General features: G+C 38.2%; 1 protein-coding gene across 4 annotated transcripts in view; it reads right to left on the bottom strand.

The window, feature by feature from the left end:
- Positions 1 to 21,696, bottom strand: part of ZEB2 (zinc finger E-box binding homeobox 2) — a 131,531-nt gene that overhangs the window by 3,901 nt on the left and 105,934 nt on the right. For all 4 annotated transcript variants that reach the window (XM_074967301.1, XM_074967298.1, XM_074967300.1 and 1 more), the window contains 5 exons: positions 18,226 to 18,414; positions 17,313 to 17,527; positions 14,775 to 14,883; positions 11,461 to 13,430; positions 9,233 to 9,413 (listed from right to left, as the gene is read on the bottom strand). In XM_074967301.1, coding sequence (XP_074823402.1) covers positions 9,233 to 9,413; positions 11,461 to 13,430; positions 14,775 to 14,883; positions 17,313 to 17,527; positions 18,226 to 18,414 — 2,664 coding nt within the window. The remainder of the gene's footprint in view (positions 1 to 9,232; positions 9,414 to 11,460; positions 13,431 to 14,774; positions 14,884 to 17,312; positions 17,528 to 18,225; positions 18,415 to 21,696) is intronic.

The raw sequence follows: 21,696 nt of genomic DNA on the forward strand, positions 1-21,696 counted from the left end.
TAAGGCTCTGGGTAGATGGGATACTCTCATTGACAGACCATTGCAGTGGAAAGGAAATCTAGTCGGAAGGAGAAAAATGTTTGAGGAGGATTGAAGGATCTTAACTTCCAGGAAAACTGAAGCTGTGCTTTTATGAATTTAATCTGTTCTCTTTTATTTTGTAGTCAATGACATAATGCAAGAAGAGAAAAGGTCAGACATAAAAACTACTTCAACGAGAGTCTTAGAATGAATGACCAGAGCTTGTGCTAATGTTGTATCGCCTAGTTGCAGCTGCCCTTCAGTTCTACTGTGGAAGTTTAAGTTTAATAAGGTGTGGCTGTAATGAATGCTCTAGGAATCCTAAAATCCTATGTTATGAAATGAAAGGTCCCTATCTGGAGAGATCTGGCAGAAAGGAGGATACAGGAGAAACCACAAAAAGGAACAGAATAGTGACAAGGAAATTGGGGGATGAGTTATGGATGGAGTTCAGGCTGAAGTCTAAATATCTTTTCTTCTGGGTTTTAAACAGTTCATGCACATATTTTGAGGGTTTAATGATATTTCTTTTATTCCTTTACAGCTGAATTTAAAATTCAACCCAAATATGAATGAAATATTTGAGTATTTGGCCGTTATGGTTTATTCTGCAAGTAGGTATTTCAACAATATTTTACTTGTTATTTATGACTAAACAAAGATCAAAACCAAAATCTCAGAAAGTGAACGCCTTTATGTTTCACTGGAGTTTTGGATTTGAAACTCCAGCTCCGAATATGCCCCACTGACTTTGGCTTTGGACTGAATCCAAAACCGGAAGAAGGCTATTCTCTGATTCTGGTTTGGTTGTGAACAAAATCTTATTCAAGATGGTGGAAATCTTATAATATCGGTTTCAGCACTATCAAATCTGTATGCAAACTATGATTTGGTATCAAATCCCAACCTAATCCACATCTATACACCACCTCCTCAGCGCAACTCTAGTTTTGATGTGTCTTTTTAGCCGAGTGCTGATCTCACTTTCTGATCAACATGTTGCAGCCCTTCCGGCAACCCAAATCTTATCACAGGCTGTTTTACCTCTCCGTAAGTGTTCCTGCTCCTGCTTTACTTTGAAATCCCTAATCTACCTGAGCCACTCAATATGCTCCTTCCTTTCCCAATCCTTCCTCGATTTCCCAACTGTGCCTAACCTGTCTGGCCTGAACTGTGGTGATCTTAGCTGCCATCAAACACAAGTCAATTCTCCCTCCAAGCCACTTCTCCAGCCATTCCCACTTCCTCTCCAATCAGTCCACCTTTCCCTACTGTCTGGTGCTATTCTAGGTCCTGTAAGTTTACTACAACTGCCACTCACACAGACATTCTTCTTGACTGTTGTAGCTCTTAACACACTGTATCTCCTGTTTCATTCTACCCCCTCCCTTTAACAAATACTCCACTAAGTTCAGCCAGCACAAAACTAGAGTTCCCGGAAAGAATCCATATTTATTTTAAAAATTAATTTAGAAATTAAAAGGTAAAATGTCTTATTTTGTACATTAATTTATTGCCAGAAAGACTATGCAGAACTCTTCTGTCTACCATTTACATCCATATTAAAGTCCTTCCAAACACATGAAATTTGGATCCAGTAGAAGATGACAGGTGGTACAAAGTTCTTTGATGACGTACCGCACAACATATCTTAGCAGTGCATAGAATGCAGCTGTTACAACGTTAATACAAATATTTTTAAATATATAAGATTACTGTACATTTGCATCAGGTTTTTTTCAAACCTCAACATTTCAGCCATTTGAAAAAAGTAAATATCATTTGGGCATAGTCCCTCTTATGACTAAATAGGCCATATAATAAGATTGAAGGGTTTTTTTGTTACACACGTGGAGGGGTGGGGGTGGGGGGTGAGGGGAAGGCTGCAAGTACAGTCTCTCTCTCTCTCTCTTATCTAGATAATATACTATACCTGACAGTGCTGTAGTATAATGTCATTACTTCGATGGGAGTACAGTTAGGCCCAACGCTAAGCACTTTTACTGGGACTTATTTGAGATGATCTGTATTATTCATGGCTGATGAAGCTACTTGTGAGTTATGCAAATCAACGTAAATGGATGCCAATAAAACATTTATACCACTGTGCACCAATATGCTACATATTTTACAGTCATACGAGTTCATAAATGTTTTAGAGAGATTTAAAACAAATATTTGGACTTTTTTTTTTGTATCCTGCCATCTGCAAAAACTGGCCCCCTTAGGAACTTGTGTTCAGTTTACAGACAGATACAATTACAACTAATCTGTTTGAAAAGCTTCTAAAAATGACCTAAAATTGCATTTCTATACACAAAAATCTCTAAAATTCCAGTATCTCTGGACTTTTTTGGTCTAAAAATGAGTGCTGTGTAGCCTTGGATTTGCCATAGTCATTGGTAGAGAGCTCCTATTTCTAGCTCTGCAAAGTTATGAGACTTCAGATCTTAAATCTGTAACTGGTCTTGGACTAAATATCACCATTTTTTTGACTCAGGCAAATGTAATTTTTTTTCAAGGGGATGGAGGAAGAATAGAAATTTCTCAGTTAAGACGAAAGAAGGAAACATTTTTGTGGCATTTTTGTTTTCTTTTTTAAAGGCAGCTTCTTGGGGGGGGGATTTTAGAGTTAGTCGTGGCAGAGATGGATTAAAGGCCAGAGTACAGTGAGCGGGTCAAAGGTGCAAGATAAATGCAATCTATATATAATTGCCCAGGCCACACTTGTTCTGTTTTTAATAGAAAACGCCTATCTCCAGAAAAAAATTCACAAGCACACAATTTACCTATTTTTTACATTATTTGAGTATAAAATGGGGAATTCTAAATTTGTATTTGAGTGAAGTGAAAGAATCTTTCAATGGCATGTTAATTTGTATGAATCAAGCTCTAAATAAGGAAAACTCCTGACCTGGGAATTCAGAATACTATCCAGAGAGAGCTAATTTTCTACTAAGCTCCAGGACAACATTTAGTTTACAGAATCAATCTGGAAATAAAACATCAGCATGAAAGCTTAAAAAAAAAAAAAGAGGCCTTAATAAAATATACAGTGGAAAAGAAAAGGATGAAAGTAAAAGTCCAGCCATAAGGCCCTCATCAGCCCATATAAGCAATAAAATAGAATATGATGTAATACAAAGCAGCAATTGTAGGCTTCGGGATTCCTAGGTAGGATTAAAAAAAAAATGTTTCCAGCTTTTGTTGTGTTGCAGGCACACTGCAAGTTTCCTTGTGCAGCTCTGCCAAAGAATTCCTATTGGGGTGGGGTGAAATGATTGTGATGAAGCCAGAACAAACCCTAACCTTCCCCCTAAACTTGAATCAAACCAAACTGGTATTCAGAACAAGGCATGTGCTAGGTGCCCAGCTACCCAGGGACCTTTATTTTTTGGAAGCCCCATTCTGTTAGCACTCCTTCTATCATACCCTCTATAATCTTCCCTACCTGCTGATCTGCCATGATGACACTGCCTCTTTCACCCTTAATGATGAATTCTGGGATGCAAACTCTGATCCCTCTCCCTGAAGACAAATGTTTACTCTCTGTGCCAATTGGTTTGTGGAAATCTGCCTGGGATTCCCATCTTTGACACCAAGCCACTCAAAACAAAGAGCATGCACATTTTTTCAGGCCCACTTTTTTTTTTTTTTAAAGAAAGCATAATTCCATCCAGCATTTCTGACCTGATTGATACCTGGAAGTACTGGAAGTTGATTTCCAGATAAAAGATTCATAGACTCCAAGGCCGGAAAGGACAATAGTAATCATTAAGTATGACCTCCTATATAACACAGGCCACAGAACTTCCAAAAATAAACCCTATAGCATGTCTTTTAGAAAATCATCCAATCTTGATTTTAAAATTGCCAGTGATGGAGAATCCACCAGAACCCTTGGTAAGTTGTTCCAATGTTTAGTTACCCTCACAGTTAAAAATGTAAGCTTTATTTCCAGTCTGAATTTATTTAGCTTCAACTTCCAGCCATTAGATCATGTTTTGTCTTCTAGATTGAAGAGCCCATTATCAAATATTTGTTCCCCATGTAGGACTTATGTATTGTAATCAAGTCACACTTAACCCTCTCTCTGTTAAATGAAATAGATTGAGCTCCTTGAGTCTATCACTAAAAGGCAGGTTTTCTAACTCTTTATTCAGTCTTGTGGCTCTTCATATGCACATTCACCCTCATAATAGCTATCTTATAATGCAAGATTGCTACTATTTCTGTTCTGGGCCTCTCCACAGCAGAAAATGAAAATTGTACTGAATTTTGTTATGGTTAAATATTATAAACAAATGAGAATGAAACTACCTGACTAATTTTAACTTGTCACCAGAGTCAGGGTCTGTTCCCATGTCTCCAGAGGAGAAAAACTGAAGCACTAACTCACGGTGCTACCTAGCATTTGCTGTAATAATTTTCTATTTATAACCTAAATACAGAGCAGTGTCAGGTGATTTTAAGTAACTATGATCTTATAAAGGCTCTCATTCTAACATGAACACATGGCTCCACTTGAAGTCAAACAACCTTTTGAAGTCAAGAATCTGGCCCCAGGACAGGCACTCTGATACACTGGTCCCAAAATGTGTACCATATTATAAAGCCTGGGAGAACCAATGCAATTCATTCAGCAATAACACGAGTCCTCTTTGTGCAAGTTAAGTTACAGGTGGCAGCATTTTACAGAGCTCAGACCCTATCCAAAATTGTTTTTCAGAAAGGCAATGACATATCTCAGAAGTTACAAAATTATGGATTGTAGTCTCTCTGGCCCCAGTTCTTCACTACATTCGAGCTGCACTTGGACATAATGGACAGTGGTAGCCACAGGGAGCTGATTCTAGCTGTCTGATCCTCAGCCCTGACAAAAGCTGGAGCACAGGGGGCTTACTCTAACCTATGCTGCTTCTGCTGCTTCCATAAAAGTGGAGGATCAGGCATTATGAAGCTCAGCTCCATCACATACCCCTTCCACTCCGACATCCAAGAGCTACCTAGGCCTCCCCAAAAACACTTTCTCTTTCTCCTCCAGCCAAATGTGGGGTGAGGCAATTGGCAACAGACAGTGTGGTTATGCTACCTTCCCTAACTTTAGACCTACAGAATTTTCCCCTGGCCTGGGTAATTCTCCAGAGTCAGCCTGGACAGTAAATTTTTCAGATCAGAGTATCCAGCCCACTGTATCTGACTGCTCTAGCACTGGCTAACCTCTGGTTATACCATATAGATCTGAAAGGTATTAATCATGAAAGATTTCATTGATTGATCAAACAATAAAGCAGAGACCTGACAACCTGCAGATTTTTAGTATAGGTTCAGACAAACACAACAGCATCAATAGATAATATATGTGATTAATCTGTCAGCAGGTAAAATGAGCACATCAGTTATGATTAAGGTTTAGCCCTGTTACGTTTTATAAAAATGTCCTGCCATCTCATGGCTATAACTGCTGTAATAAGAGACCACCAAGACCATTCTAAAGAGACTATCTGGGAAAGTGACATAAAATAGGAATCCAATAGCAAACTTCAGAAGGGATCAAATATTCACAAGCTGGGTTCTCTATTTGTGTTACTCTAGGAAGGTCAGGAAGCGTTCTGACTGCCCCTAAAAGACATTTTTTAAATGAAGCAAAAGGGATAAAGATTAGAGATGGGCAAAAAAGAGGAACATTTTGTGAAAAATTTTCATTAAATTTTTGAAATTGAAAACGTTTGGCCAACTGTTATAATGATCCAGAATCCAGAAGTAGAAGTTAAGTGCAGTACAAAGTGTCTTGCCTTAAACACAGATTGAAATTTCTCATATATCTTAAAAGATGCAATTGTAGCTTCATAACTATAGCTTTTTCCAAAAGTATCAAAACAATTTGAAACTCACTTAGATTAACAAAATGGGCAAATGAAGAAAAACTTTGCAATTTTGGATTTCTTTTGAATCACAGTGGTTGTAAACGTCATCTTTATCGTAAAATTCAATTACTGCACGCCTCTAAAGGTAGTGAATGAGCTATCAAGGCCAGGCTAAATCAAGGTCTGCAAAGCTTCCACACACCCTGTACAATATGATGTTTGGAAGTTCCATAAAATAAAATACATTCATAATAATACTTTGCCCTTTATATAGCAACTTCCATCAGAGGATTTCAGTGTGCTTGAATTAAGATTCACAACACCCCTGAGAGGCAGGCTGGTGTAATTTCTCCCTGTTTTACAGATAGGAGAAGATGAGAGAGAAATTAAGTAATTTGCTCAAATTCACAGAGGAAGTCTGAGGCAAAGCAGGAGAGAACACAGATCTCATAGCATCAGCATCTACGCTTTTGCCACAAGACCCCCCACCCCCTTCCTCTCTGTAAATGCCACTAGAGCTTTGATATACTGTAGTTCTGCCGTGTTACATGTGATACCATATATATGTTCTAGATCATAAGGCTCAATCCCATAAAATTGATAGACATATAGTTGAAAAGCCAAGAGAAGCAGAGCAGTAAAGGGGAAGGTGTAGGGATAGATCAGTGGTTTGAGCATTGGCCTGCTAAATCCAAGGTTATGAGTTCAATCCTTGAGGGGGCCATTTAGGGATCTGGGGCAAAAATTGGGGATTGGTCCCGCTTTGAGCAGGGGGTTGGACTAAATGAGGTCCTTTTGAACCCTGATATTCTACTCTATGAGAGGAAAGTTACCACCCTATAGTTGGACATTGTTTCTTAAGGCAGTAGGTAGTCCTTTTCATATACCAGAACATATTTTTGATTTTGCAAACAGTTAATTTTGAAAATCAATGTGACTGCTTGCATTTCAATGTGTCAAATTTTCAGCCTTTCCACTGTACGTCTGTCTACCTTATGGACTACCAACTTTATGGGACTGGACCATATGTCCAGATCCCAATATATATGAAGGCCAGTTCTAACATAAGAGCTTTACGGTAGTCATGTAGTAAACCATAATGTTTGCAGATGGCTGTAATAAAATAATTCAGGAAAGGAGAGGTGCAGGGACGTAAAGCCTTCAACGCTTCTTATATGGAATAAACAATTTGATCTGAATAACGCAATGTGAAACTCATTTTCAGCAATGAACCAACCAGTCGGGTCCAAAATGTTGCTTTTAATTTTCCTCCTAATCCCATGTGCATTTTAACTTCCCTCCTATTTTTCTGTATGGGATTTAGCTAAAAAATTAGAACTAAAGTGTAAGAAGGACTGATCACAAGGGGCTGAAATTTATCTAAGGCACCATCAGTTCCTCAGACGCTAAATTTCCATGACAAACGTTAATAGTTTTTTTAAAACGTAATTTTTTAACAATACCACTAGCATTTTCTAAAATGTCTCTTCAAATTCCTTTTTATTTTTACCTGCAGCTTTAAGAAGATTACCACGGGTATCTCTGTAGGCTCAGAACCATGATGGTAGGGTGGAGGGTAATGTTACCCCACTGTTTGCTGTCTTTATTATGAGTCCTCCTAATTTAGGACAATAGGAACTGGCATGCAGGATCAGACTAATGATACTCCAGTATTCAGTTTCTGACAGTGATAAGCACCAGATGCTCAAGCACCAGATGCTTCAGAGGAAGATGCTAGAAACCCCATAATGAACAATTATAAAAATACTTGCCTATAAGGCAATGTTTCTCAAAGTGTGGGGTGTACCACCCCAAGAAAATGCAAATGATATGGGGCAGAGGGCCGACAGACTATTAAATTGTAATCCAGAGGCTCAGCTTTCATTTTAAAGAAAACTCCTTCTCCAGCTGTTACAGCTGTGAAACAAACCTTCAAAATGTGAAGTGAGTGTAATCAGTTCAGAAAGGTCTGCCTGAGTTTGCAGAGAGCTTGATACACTAGCTCTGAGGTGTCATTTATTTCAATGGGTGGAACCTCAGATGCCAATGATGATACTTTAAATGTCAACTTTGTTAACTGTTTTACAGCTCCTCAAGGCAGGTAAGAAAGGAGAGGAGGTATCACATTATAAAGATCTACAGATGGGTTTCCCGAAATATGTGTGTGTGTGTGAGGGGAGGGGGCATGAAGTACTAGCCAAGGGTGTGGGGACATGGAAGATGTTTTAATTGAGGTGTGTAGATTTTTAAACACACATGATGTGATTGAAGGAGAATGGGAAGGTGCGACTCATTTCATTTTCCTAAAGCAGGAAACCTCATGTTTTGGAAGCACTGTGCCAAGGTAAAAGTTTCCTAACCCTAAGCAGTTAGAGGTTGGCATCTTTCCTGAAACATGATAACTGATATCACATTTTTATGTTGTCTGATGTAACTAGCTGTTTGTATTGTTTTTTGGAGCCCAAGTCCTGTTTTTCTCCTTTCCAAAATATTTTTAATTAAAGTGTGTTCCTCTGTGAGCTTTTCATTTCCTAATCCAGTTCTGCCCTGGGCTCAAGTCAAGGGAACGATCATCTTCAAGGAGATATAGTCTATCATGGCCAATGTAAGTGGGGACTGAAGGGCTTTTATATACTTCTTTATTTAGGGTCCCATTTTACATTAACCTCCACCCGTTCTTCACAGTAGTCAATACCAACTGCACTTGGAAATAGTTAACAATTGCTATAAAATGAGGCAGTAAAAAGTGAAAAAGTAAGATGCAACCTCTCTTCTCTTTAGGCATCCCAGGCCAATGAGAGGGATTTACTCTCTTTAAATAGCTCATTGAGGGTCAGGTTTTACACTTTACATTAAGGCAAAGGGAGTTTTTCTATTGATTTAAATGATACGGGATCAGATCCTGAGTAAGATACAACAATATCACTCCTCATTCCAGACCTTGTAATATATCAAATTTCATTCTCTAACTATGCAACTGGGCCAGACTTACTTGAAATTTGTTAACACAGGGATTTATCCTGTGAGCTACTGAGTGCCCTCAATTCCCATTGCTTTCAGTGGGACAAGATCTGTCAGGATTGGGCTCATAGTCTCTGCATTGTATTTTGGGGTGAGCAAAAAAGATATTAAGATGCAACAAAACAAAACAAACAAAAAAGCACAAACAACAAATAAACAAGTAAAGAAAAAAAGTCAGTCTGAGCTAAGCAAAACACATTATTTCTTCCTTGTTGAAAGTCTCAGCATATGCTGCATCTTATGTCGCAGAAGTGTACTCATTAAATATTATGAAATGTACAACATGCAATGAAAGTCTAACTACACATTTAAGGCATTCATACCTGTGTGCTCATATTTGTGTCGCAGAAGGGAACTGCTTTTCTGGAATGTTTTGTCACATAAGTCACATGCATACATGCCACTTTCTGTCTTCTTGATCTTCTTTCGGGACAGACAGGAGTCAGAGTCTGTCATGTCGTCTAGGCCTGACATGTAGTCTGGTGTTCCATCAAGCAATTCTCCCTGCGATGTAACCAAATTGTTTATGTAAAACACTGTGCTTCCTGTATTTTGTGGCTTACTGCTGCATCTTGTCTTCCTACAGTATATAGAATTAGGGAGCTATTCTATAAGACTTAAAATTATAACCAGCAGGGGCCTGATCCTGCTAAAACTTCCGAGCACAGTGCTCAATACCATGACTAGTCTCATTGGCTCATGGCCTACTCATGATAATAACTATGCCCAGTAGAAAATGTTTACAGGACTGGACCTTGCTACCAAGGAACATCTGCTTCGTTCACTGTCCCTCTTGGTCTTCAACTGCCTTAGAAAACTCTGTCTTCTTTTGAACACTGTGTAGTAAGAAGCTGTATGAATTATCTAAACAGAGAGTGTTTATGATACAGATGCTAAGTATTTCAGGGAGCAGGAAATGATAATGTAAAGACCTACATTCAAAGATCATAAAAGGTATTTTAATATCTTTTATGAAATAAATGTAAGGAACAACTAAAGATCTTTTCTGTCAAAACACTGAACCGTAGATATATTCTGTATCTGTAGAAAGATTTTAATTGAATTTTATATTTAGGTACAAAATGTTATTATTATGCAATCCATTTAAATGTATGTCTCCCGACTAAAGGCCTCAAGCTATATTTTTATATTTAATTTTGTAATTTGAAATAGGGAATATTAATAACACTTTTTATCAATGTTCTATCTATGTTAAAACAGCCTTCAGCATTAAGCAATAATGAATGTGGATCAGTAAATTATTAAATTTCTTTATATTTATTTTGTCTTGATCCAAAGAGAGTGCAAACTTGCATGATAACATACATTTCCATTTGCTATCACACAGTTCAGTTTTCTTAGACTAGGTTTGCACTAATTAATATTAGAGAAGATTAAATAGGCTTAAATACATTTAGAAAGAGGGCAGATGTACTGTAAATTGGAATAGTGGAACAGCTGTTATGGAGGTGCAGTGCTATTTATGCTCCTATTGTGCAAAGAGGGATTACAGGCTATAACGTTAAGCCATACCTGATTTTCACATTTGAAACTATAAGACATTGTTAGTAAAATTACAAATGGAGCATAATAGGTCATAGGGGAATGTCCACAAACGTAAAAACTTATTCAGCTATAATCAGTTAAACTCATTTAACTAAACTGTGTACATTATATTTTAATACATACACACATGTATATTCTTACACACTATGAATATCTGAAGAGGACAGTGATTTCTCTAGTCTAGACCAACCCTTTGGCACCTAAGTACCTAAGTGACCAGATCATATACCCTTTACTCATTGACTTCTGTGAGAGCTTACCTAAGAAAGGAATATAGGATCATACCCAAGAACTAACAAATGTAACCCAAATCATGCCCCTTAGATATAAACATGGAGGGGACTTTACATGGAAATGGGCAGGCTCAGGTGCCACTGCCACAGACCATTCCTTTCCATTTCTGGCCCTCCTGCAAACCTCTGTCTGGTAAGTCAATGTAGGGGTAAGTAATGGGAACTGGATGGGCTGAGGGGAGGTGTAGGTTGGCCTGAGGCAGGGCCAAGGTAGGGATACACATTGTCCCTTCTCTGGCTTCACAGAAACTAGTTAAGAAAATATGGAGCCCTTCCTGTGGGTCTTGGAGGCTGCCATGAGCTGGGGGAAGTTCCAGGCAGAGCAGTTCCAATGAAGTCATGGTGCTAGGGAGCCTACGGGACTTTTAGTGGTACAGAGCCATTATGGAGGTACAGCGCAGTGTTTTCTGTCAATGAGGATTCTCTGGGCCATTGTCAGGTATATAAAATTCTCATGGAAGACAAATATAACCTTAATGAAATTAAAAGCTAAACATTAAATGTGTTCATATTTCTTCTGTATTGAATAAATGTTCCCACCATACTTTTCAATTTCAAGTTCAAGCTAAAATTCTGCTATGTCTGTTGGAAAGATTTCATTTAACTTTGGGGACTATTGTTTTCATATAAAAGGACATGACAAGCGATACTGAAATATAGCCTTTCAAAACAAACCAATTATGACTATGTACCTGAAATCCTTGTTTCCGCTGGAACTTTCTCCTTTGCTGCATATCAGCAAAAGTAGCTGCTCCAGTTGGATAAGTATAGGCCATATGTGGTAGGAAGCTCATTTGATCTAGTCCTGGGTATGGTCGCAGCCCAGGAATACTGGTCTGGACTGGTGGCATAAAAGTGGCCGGAGGAAATGCGCTTTGTGGTGGGAGTGTTGTGTATAAAGGTTTGGCACTAAATGGGTTCATACCAAACACTGGGTTAGTGCTTTTATCCAGATTATTTGAATTAGAAAACTCCTTCTTGATAAAAGTCAAGTTCAGCGGCTCATCTGAATTTTCAGATGATGAAGAAACACTGTTGTGGTCTAAATTTATGCTACTAGATTTTGTTTTGTTCTTTGTGGCTATAACACTTTTGGGTTCCTTCATTTGTTTTGGTAAAGACAAGTCCAAAGGCTCAGCCTGAAGCTCCTCAGAGGAGAAACTGTTTGGAGTGTAAGAACTGCTATGGGAGTTTTTAGAAGATGTGGAAGAAAGATTTAAAGGAGAAGGAGTATTGCTCCTGGAGTGGTCCAATTTATCAACTGGTTTAATATTGGTAAAATGTGTAGGTTTTGTTAGCCTGAGAGGAGTATCACAATTAGTAACACTGTTGTGGAGTTCAGCTATAGATGGTGAAGTTATAGAGTCCACAGGCTTTATTGGAGATCTGGCTGACAAAGAGTCTTTAGTGGGAGTGTTAGTGGCAGCCAGCACCGCCTTGGCACTGGTCCTTTCCAGTGATGGTGACCTGGAACTTGAATACTGGTAGAATTTTCTTTGTTCAAACCATTCCTTCACAAATTCCTGAGGAAGGCCAACGGCAATGGAAATTTTCAGTAGTTCATCAGAGTTGGGTTCCATATTCATAGCATAATATGCTTTAAGTACAGACATGTGGTCCTTGTATGAATTGATGGTGCTAGTCATTCCTTTCTCAGAAAGTACTGATGACAACAGGAGGGCTTGCTTATCAACAAACACTCCAGGTTTGTTGGGAACCATGTTTTCATGAGGTTGAAGGACTGCCTTGATTTCTTCATTCATCTTACACAGGTAACGCTCATGCTGATGCAGGGGAATGGGACCAGGAAAGCTTTCTTTACAGAACTGGCATGAAAATGGAGTGGATATATTATGGTTCTCTATCATCTTATCTTCAGTTACCAGATCTATTAAGGTTCGCAGCTTCTCTTTTTTAATATTACTGAGCTGCCTCCTTGAGTCTGTGGTCAAACTCTGGAGACAAGCTTTGGCTTCATTGACTTTTTCTAATGTATAGTCAATAATACTTTTAGTGGCACCATTATGACTCACTACTGGAAGACCCACTGGTGGAATATTAGGGGAAGTAACTCCTTGTTCCTCTGTTTGAGGACATGGATCCTTCATGTGATAACCCTTCAGCTTTGAGATCTCTTCGGCCTTGCAGTCCATTTTCTGCCTGGAAACCGTGTTGTCCACAATCTGTAGGACCTTCTGCACCTCACTTAAATTACTGCCTATTGCAGGAAACCCAAGTAGTGGTGTTTCCATCCCTACACCTAAGTGCTGCATTGGACTTTGAGCAGAAGCATGAACTCCTAATGGGCTGGTTGCTCCAAGTCCACCATTCATAAAAGGACTAGCTCCACTAAACCCATGTGTGGCCATAAGAACCTTGTATTCATTGAAATCTAGTGGTTCTGTTTTAATTTTCAGTAAGCCTGTTTGCTCAGACATACTAAGTGGTTTGCCGTTCTCCAGCTTGTTTCTCAGCTGTGTGATGGCTGAATTAGTAGGAGAGGAAGATACAGAATTAGGAGAAGAACCCGTCTTGATATTGTTTCTCATTCTGCCATTTACAGAGATTAAGCCAATACATTTCTTGCTGCTGATGTGCGAACTGTAGGAGCCAGAATGGGAGAAACGTTTCTTGCAGTTTGGACACTCATATGGTTTCTCACCTAAAATGATAATTAAAACCAAACATTAATATATTATTTATTATTATTGTTACTGTTATAACAATTGATCTTATACATTTACCTAAATAGATATTGATGTTGCCACTGACTAATAGGAAGAGAGCGGTAACGATCCTACCCCACTGATTACTTATGCTGGGTGCCTAAGAATCCTATGAACATGGCTGAGCCCAGCACCTCTCCCCGTATCACCTCTGTGGAGTCTTCTTGTTTCGAGGTGATCCTAGCTTTTGTGGGGACCTATGCAAAATGGGAGTGATCCCACCTGGCCGACTCCATGCCTGTGATAGCCAAGCAATTCTGTCGCGGGTCTGTTAGTGATGCAGTGCTATTAGTGGCATTACATGTGCTGCGAAAGGAATGTATACATGGGGACTCTGGTTATGTAGAGCCCTGTCACCTCCTAGATACAGTGGGCACAATTAAAACTCATTTGTCACTCCTTAGTGCCACATATTCTAAGAGTAGATGATACTGTTATTGCAGATAGCTTGGAAAGTGATAGTTGAGTTTTTAATGATGTGCACTGTAGTTTAGGTGTAAGGCCTTAATCTTAGCGCTTCTGAGGCCAATTATAAATCATTGTTTCCCATTTGACAATACAATGCCTGAAAGTCACCAGATTGACTGAAAAATTGTATTATTTGTCACATGTAGATAAGTCTTCTGCTAAGTAGTGCAGTCAAATCCATAAAGCTTAAATTCAATTCAGCCTTCTCAAAAATGCATTCAGATACTACAAGGATGGGCACTGTATAAAAAATGGGGTCCTGATTCAGTAATCACATCCATACAGGTGGACCTTTGTGGCTGGGAAGAGCTCAACAGGTCTCTGTGTGGACAAAAGGGTCACCTTGTAAAGATTAGATTTATGGATCAGGCCCCAGCCTAGCTAAATAGGTAGATTGATAGCCAGATAGAAAAAAAATGGCTTAGCTTGCAATATAATATGAGTCATTCCTCAGATGTCCATTATCCCAACAAATGAGCCATATTTCATTTATTTCCACTTGGGCATTTTCATTTTTTTAAAAATTTGATCCCTCCAAGAGCCAACTAAACAAAAATTTCTGAATTCCTCTGAACTCAAGCAGCATAACAAAGGATCTATTATTTTTTGTAACAAGCGTTATTATATCAAAATCTTACAGCAAGACCATGCTATTAACAGCATGATAAATGAGGATGAGTCAGATATTTTTTATGAAATACCTTAGTATCTCTAAGAAGCTACAAACAGAACTGTGTAAATTTTAAGCAATCTTTAAAACTCAGCTAATTAAACAAAATGCAAATGAGAACAGCAGCACCTCCGCTACTCACCACTGTGAATTCGCAGGTGTTCCTTCAGATGGTGTTTATATTTGAAGGCCTTGCCACACTCAGTGCATTTGAACTTGCGATTGCCTGCTCCTTGGGTCAGCATTTGGTGCTTGGAGAGAAAAGATTCTGATATGAATTTTATGCAAGAGGAACCAAGAGTTTTCTAGTTAAAAAAAAAACAAAATTAATTTAACTCTCTATTTATCAGGCAAACCAAAAGGTCTGCACGTACATTTAAATGTCTCATCAGTGTTGCAATAAAAATCAAAATGTTGGCAGTAAACCGAAACAAATGCGAAAGTGCTTTCATATGAGCATTCAATATTTGCTTTAGAATTATTTCCTAAGTCTCTCATCAGAAATGTGTTGCTTTAAGGTATCTCATGATGAGAGAAACTGATCTGTAAAAAGATTTGTGGTTCTTATTATTCCTAGCATCTTCTAAACATGTGGAACGCCTCTTGTTTAAAAATCCTGTTTACTGCACTAGTAGAAGATACAGTATTACATATCAGATTTCATTCATTATCAAATATAAGCAACAATATCTTCAGCATGAAGCTGTAGCTGCTGGAAAATTTTTATCACAAACCAGCAGGAAAGATTTCAGCTACCTTTCTTATGGTGGGTTCTCTTCCCCCCCAGTGCTGTGCTAAGGAGTAGGGGCAAAACAAGAGAGAAGTTGGTTGAAAGGACAAGTTAAAAGCAGCATAAAGATATAATCAAACACAGCTGACCTTTTTGAACAAGTGAGAAAAGCACTGTGACTTTGAATTATGAAAAAAAATACAATCATCCACTCTGGATGCTCAAGGTAGGAGGTCAGCTTTTTTCAAGTAGCAATGACACAAAAGCCTATTGCAAAAAAGACAGCATAGAAACGGTATGACAACTGCTAGGGTGTGCTGAATCTTCCCACATTCCTAGTGAGACAGATGGTGTTACATGGGACACAGGGAGGTTTGTTCAAACAGCAGCAACCTTCAAAGATCAAGCAGAGCCCAGCCCGCCGAGCGCCATTGAGGGACCAGCGCTCATATGTTGCTGAGTTGCATAAACAAACAGCAACAGCTGTTTTGTCTCCCCCCATAGCCCTCAGAGGACTACTATAAACTTTAGTTGTGCCACTGTTAATATGATACAATCATTTTAATTTACTAATTGTAAATGCCATGAGCAAATGAGGGGACTTTTCAACACCAAAGCTACCATTCATAATGCGCCAACACAATCAGACTCTTGCATGTGAAATTTCAGACAGTTATGTTAGATAAATATCTAGGAATTTTAACCCAGTGTTTTTAATAATATAAAGCAAAAGGGGGGAAAATCCTCAGATTGTGTTAGATTAAAAAAATTGCATATGAGAATGTATTTGCCTACCAGAAAACCCTGAAAAGGAAGCGATCTGAGAAACTGCACCAGAATCATTTATATTGATTTAAGATCAAGGAAGAGATACTGTTCTCTTAAAAATGCTAATTGCAAAACTGCACGATTAGAAGATGTATGTTTGCCTAACTGAATTTACCTTATGCTGAGAAAAATCTATCAAAAGATATATAGCTGATTATGATTTTTAGTTGTTTCAGAAAAATTAATATGGTATAAGGCCTATATAATTTGACACATGCACACACTCATTTATTTAAGTTTAAGACACACCAGTTGAGTTTCGATTACAACACTCCATAACACCCGTTATCAGAGGTAATTCTCTAGGGAACAGAAGAAATAGTTTTCGTATAGTTTGTAAAAAGCTTTGGAATACAGCCCTTTTGAGTAATCAGTTTGCTTCAGTCACCTGTTCAAGACACACAGCATTGGCTTAAATGTAATTGTGAAATGAACTAAATAATGCAAAGCAGTAATGTTATAAGATTACTTTCATCATATCAAGGAAAAATCATTTTGATTTATAACAGATATACCGGTAGGATATATAAATTATAGTGATACTGAAATCCTAATGTGTGTATATGTTATTAGTATACTCAAAAAACATAATCTATACATTTTATGGAAAGATTTACTCTAAAAATGTGTAATTTTATTTTAAAAACTAGAATGCAAAATATGCATAATTTTATGTGCTTGAAAAGGTTATTCAAAAATAATGAAAAAAAATATTAGTAGATCTTTTACTATGGCTTTGAGATCCTACTCGCAAAAATTGCAAAGTAAAACTAGGTGAAAAATGGAATTAAAATTGCTGAGATGTTTAATACTGTATAATTAAAATACCACAGTTTCGTTCACTTTTTGAGGAACATAAAAACGAAACTAAAGTCAAGTTAAAGTGCAAATAAAATTTCTAAATTAGAAATTAACACACTCATTCGATCGTGAACATAAGACTATTAAATCATATTAGAAGAGACCATCAAAAAATCATTTAGACCTCAATTAAAGCTATTACCATTAAAAGATCTGCATCTTCAAAATGCCATGAAAAATTAATAATGATTGCCAATCAAAGCAATATCGTTTCTCTAAGGGGTTATTATAGAAAGAAATCACTTAAAACCAACCCCCCACCTGATCTGTCCCTGGCTTGTGCGTCACCATATGCCGCTCGAGCTGGGTGCGGTAGGCAAACGTGTAGCTACACAAAGGGCAAGAAAAGTTCTCCTCATTCTTCTCGTGGCGGTACTTGATGTGCTCCTTCAGTGATGTCAAACGCTTGTAGCCCCGATCGCAGTAGGGGCAGGTCAGCAGTTGGGCAAAAGCATCTGGAGTTCCAGGTGGCAGGTCTGTAGCCGAGAGACAAGAGAGAGAGAAGCAGGCCAAAAGGTCAGTAAATCAATGGCAGCTAATGGGCTTATTGCCCGGGATGGTATGACAGGAATCACTGCAATCTGCTACACTAGAGTGCCATCATTTCAAACTGGCTTCAGAGCACACCAGTCCCCTTCCACACCCACAACAAACTTGTATGAATCATTTCATACTGTGCTAGAAAATTAATTAAAGTCCTTACTCTCGCTTTTTGGAAGACTTAAATAGCTGAAAAACAAAGAAATATTTTTTCTCAATCAATTGATGATTTGCATTCCATTTTAACCTGTTATATTAATATGACACCGGCCAAATCATTCTCATGGACACTTTTTCAATTATTCATCAAGAAGTAAGAGAGTTATGGGTCAATAATCCTAAATTTCTCATGTAAAAATTCAATAGTTCAGAAACTTAAAACCATAGAGAGAGCATTTTTCCTTTTTAAATTAAGCTTTAATTGTTCTTGCTCTTTATTTCATCTACAAAATAATTTGCTGACTAAAAAAATCACAATACACTAAAATTACAGTTCCAATATTTGCTCATGAAATTCCATGCCTCTGCAGCTGCTCTGCAATTTTTAAGGTAAACACCCAGGCATGTAGTGCATTTATAATTGCAACAGCTGCAAGAAGTCAGGATAGTGGCTAAAAATGAATTACAGCCTCACCATTTTCTTCTTGCCCATTGGCCTCTGGAGTGCCAAGGCGAGACAGTTCTTCAGGGGCTTCTGGGTAAATAATTGCTGTGTCACTGCGCTGTAGGTACTCTGCTATGCTGACTGCATGCCCATCTCCTTCCTCCAGTTTCCTTTTGGCAAAATATTCCTCAAAGTCCGACGTGCAATTTGCATTCTTAACTAAAATTGGGGGAAGGGAAAAAGAAGTGGTTTTGAGTGCATTTTCCCTGTAAGATTGGGTAAGTTTATATGGTTGTTTGCAAGAAATGCTGACACTTGTGCTGGAGCTACAAGTCTGTGGTTTGAGCCTGATGATGCTGCAGACTTTAGTCTCACTCGGCCTGCTCCAGCTTCTAACGAAGTCAATGGGAGCTTTGCCATTGACTTTGATGGAAGTAGGATTGGGCCAAATTACATAAATGAGACCATTCATGAATCAGGGAAGCAGAAGTCTACTGGGCCTTGATACTGCAAGTTATTTTGCATGGATGGACCTTTGGACCTCAGGGAACTCCTGTGAATTCAGTGGCTCTCTGTGTAGGTACAGGAGTCCACCTGCTCAGAGTAACTTGCAGAACTGAGACCTTAGGGACCTCTACTCTATATGCTCTTCCTGCTCAGTTCCCACTGACTCCTACTAAATTGCGGATGCTCAGCTCTTTGCATAAGGTGCTCAGCACCTCACAGGTGTAGGTCTGTAATTTGTGAGTAGTGAAGCACACAACCAATCACCCCTTCAAAACTGCCTTGTCTTGTGCCATTTATTTTTCTTTTTATTTTTTTTTATACAAGAACAAAATGTTACTTTCTTTAAAATTCATAACATCAACCTTATTTTTCTTCCTGGAAAATTCATCTCTGGGTAATTTACAATGGGAAAATACATTGTTTAAAAAATGTGTTGCTCTGTACAATTTTACAAATAGAACCACATGTTTCCAGCCCATAAGTGGGATACAGAGCCTAAAACCACTTTTACAGTCAGTGCTGGAGTTTTGCTTTTTTTCTGAAAATGTAAACCTATTTTTTTATTGTCCGTGCAACGTCCATGAAATATAATACGTTCTCAACCACAAAATATTCTGTTGCTAACAATATGCATTTCTTCTCCCAGCATCTGAATATTGTAAAGTCTGGGACATTACAGACAAATATTAATGCAACCAGAGGAGAACTGGGAAATAGACCATTTTCTTTCTCTAATTTTTAAAATAAAGACAATGAACGGTGGCAGTGAATTTCAGATAGTTATTTTTAACTGACCATAAATTAAATGAATAGTTTATGATCAATTACATTTTTAATGTATTTTTCTGTAGGACAAATAAGAAAGCAAAAATTGTCATATATTTGATTTTTCATGAACCAGTCAAAAGTAAAACAGGCATGATTCTACTCTCCTTCACACCAGCGTAAATCAGGAATGACTCCAGTGAAGGCAGTGGAGTTGCATCAGTGTAAAACTAGTGGGTGAGAAGAATCAGGCCCAAGAAGAATTACAACAGTACAAAACCAGTATGAGAGAGAAACAAACCAAGTCCATTGTGTTTTTGAACCATTAGCAGCTTTGCCTCAATTTGTCACTTTTCTACAAAAATGGAAGTTGCAGGCAAGAGTGGTGTGTTCTCTGAGTGTGGAAAATTTTGCCCTCGATAAAACAGTTGAACATTTCTGTTTTCCCCAAAGTAGAATTTTACCATATTTTAGTTATAAGAAATGGATAATGGAGAGAAATGATAAAATATGTTTATCAAATTTACCTAAAAACAAACAAACAAAATCAGTTTTTATAAGAATTTTTTTTTGTCAAAATGCAAGATGATAGTTCAGCATAGTTTCGTTTGCTGCCCATATACCCCAGGAAGTGCCTTGATATAATTTACAGATGGAGGTAATTCTGGCAACAATCTCATGGCTCTAGCCAATTAGAATTTCCAGTTCCCCTGACTATACAGCGTCTTTCCTCAATGTACAGCCTGCTGAGAATGAGTTAAAAACACAGTGGCGTCCCTAAATGTGGGTCAAGATTAGCAATGGATGAAATCAGCTGGGATAAAATAAGACTGGGCCCATGAAAGGTGCTGAGCAAGAGATAAAAATCCTCTGTTTATCCTTGGAACAGGTATGCAGGATGTACAGCTGCAGTGCAAGCTTCCCCAGACATTCTCCAATATACATCAACCATACTGAAGATGGACAATGTGGCTGATGAATGAGTGAGATTGTTATTCAACTGCCATTCTAAAATGCTGAAGGAGTTTGAATTTGAGGAGCTGGTTTGGCCCATCATTGCATATTCACTATGCAAGCACCACACATTGAACTGATCAAATCAAATCCTCTTTTACCATGTTGAGATAAATAAGTTTTTTATTTAAAAAAAGAAGCTTCCTAAGCATTGGATGGAGTTTTAGCCATACAAACCTTGTTGATTTAAATGGGATTCTTATGGCTAAACCCCTCTAACGGCATCAGTGAGAAGTCCTCTAAAATTTCTCTATAGGCCTTAAACAAGCAAATTTCTGTCAGTTCAAATGAAGGGCCAGCATCATTATAAACTGCTGTCCACACTTCCATGAGTTTTTGACATTTTATATGGAAGGAAAGAGGATATGGAACAGCAAATTGTTGAGTTGCTCCTGATTCTTTGTATGTATCTGAACAATCATTATGGCTTCTGTTCAATAACAGTGTCCACCTGACATAAGTTCATGTGTTATATACAAAGAGCCTCTGCTTATTTGCAAAGAAGCACGTGTTTGTTAAGTAGGATATGATTATATGGAGGAAAGACTGGAGTTCTGAGTGCAAATTACGGTGGGAATGTATGTGTGTAATGCAAATGTAACAATTTGTCTTTTATGTTGTGGGGCGAATATAACAAAATGGTGGTTGCTTGTACATAATTATATTTACACATTGAAATGTCAGGCTGTGTTCTGGGTATATTTTTTCCACAGCAGAGCTGAAATGTTCAAAGTTAAACCTCAAACCCCACCTTTTACTCCTCACATTGTGTCTAGAATTTGCAGCTCCTGTGGTAATTTATGCCTGTATAGTGTTAATATTCTCTGATACCTTTTCAGCAACTAGGCACAAAAGTATGAATTAAGGATACTATTTCCTTATCCTGAGCACCCTGAGTCTGTGGGTTTTAACCTTCAAAATGTTTGAACATTGCTTTTGTTTCTGCTGTTGCTATTTTATAGACCATCTTAAAAAAAAATTAATTAGGGTTGTACACTGAGGTGATTACTAAGGTACCAAGGGTGAAGGAATTTGTCTCCCCTTCCAGGCATTGGGATGGCAACAAGATCTTTCCAGAGCCCCTATGGCAGAACTGAGGTTGTGGACCCCTTTCTTGGGGAAATGGCTGGTGATCTATGTAATAATGGATGCATTAGCACTCCCCATTCTCCCTCCTCTTTTGGCTTAGCCCTTTTCCATCTCCATCTCACCCCC

The sequence above is a fragment of the Natator depressus genome, chromosome 11, assembly GCF_965152275.1.
Source record: "Natator depressus isolate rNatDep1 chromosome 11, rNatDep2.hap1, whole genome shotgun sequence".
Taxonomy (NCBI): domain Eukaryota; kingdom Metazoa; phylum Chordata; order Testudines; family Cheloniidae; genus Natator; species Natator depressus.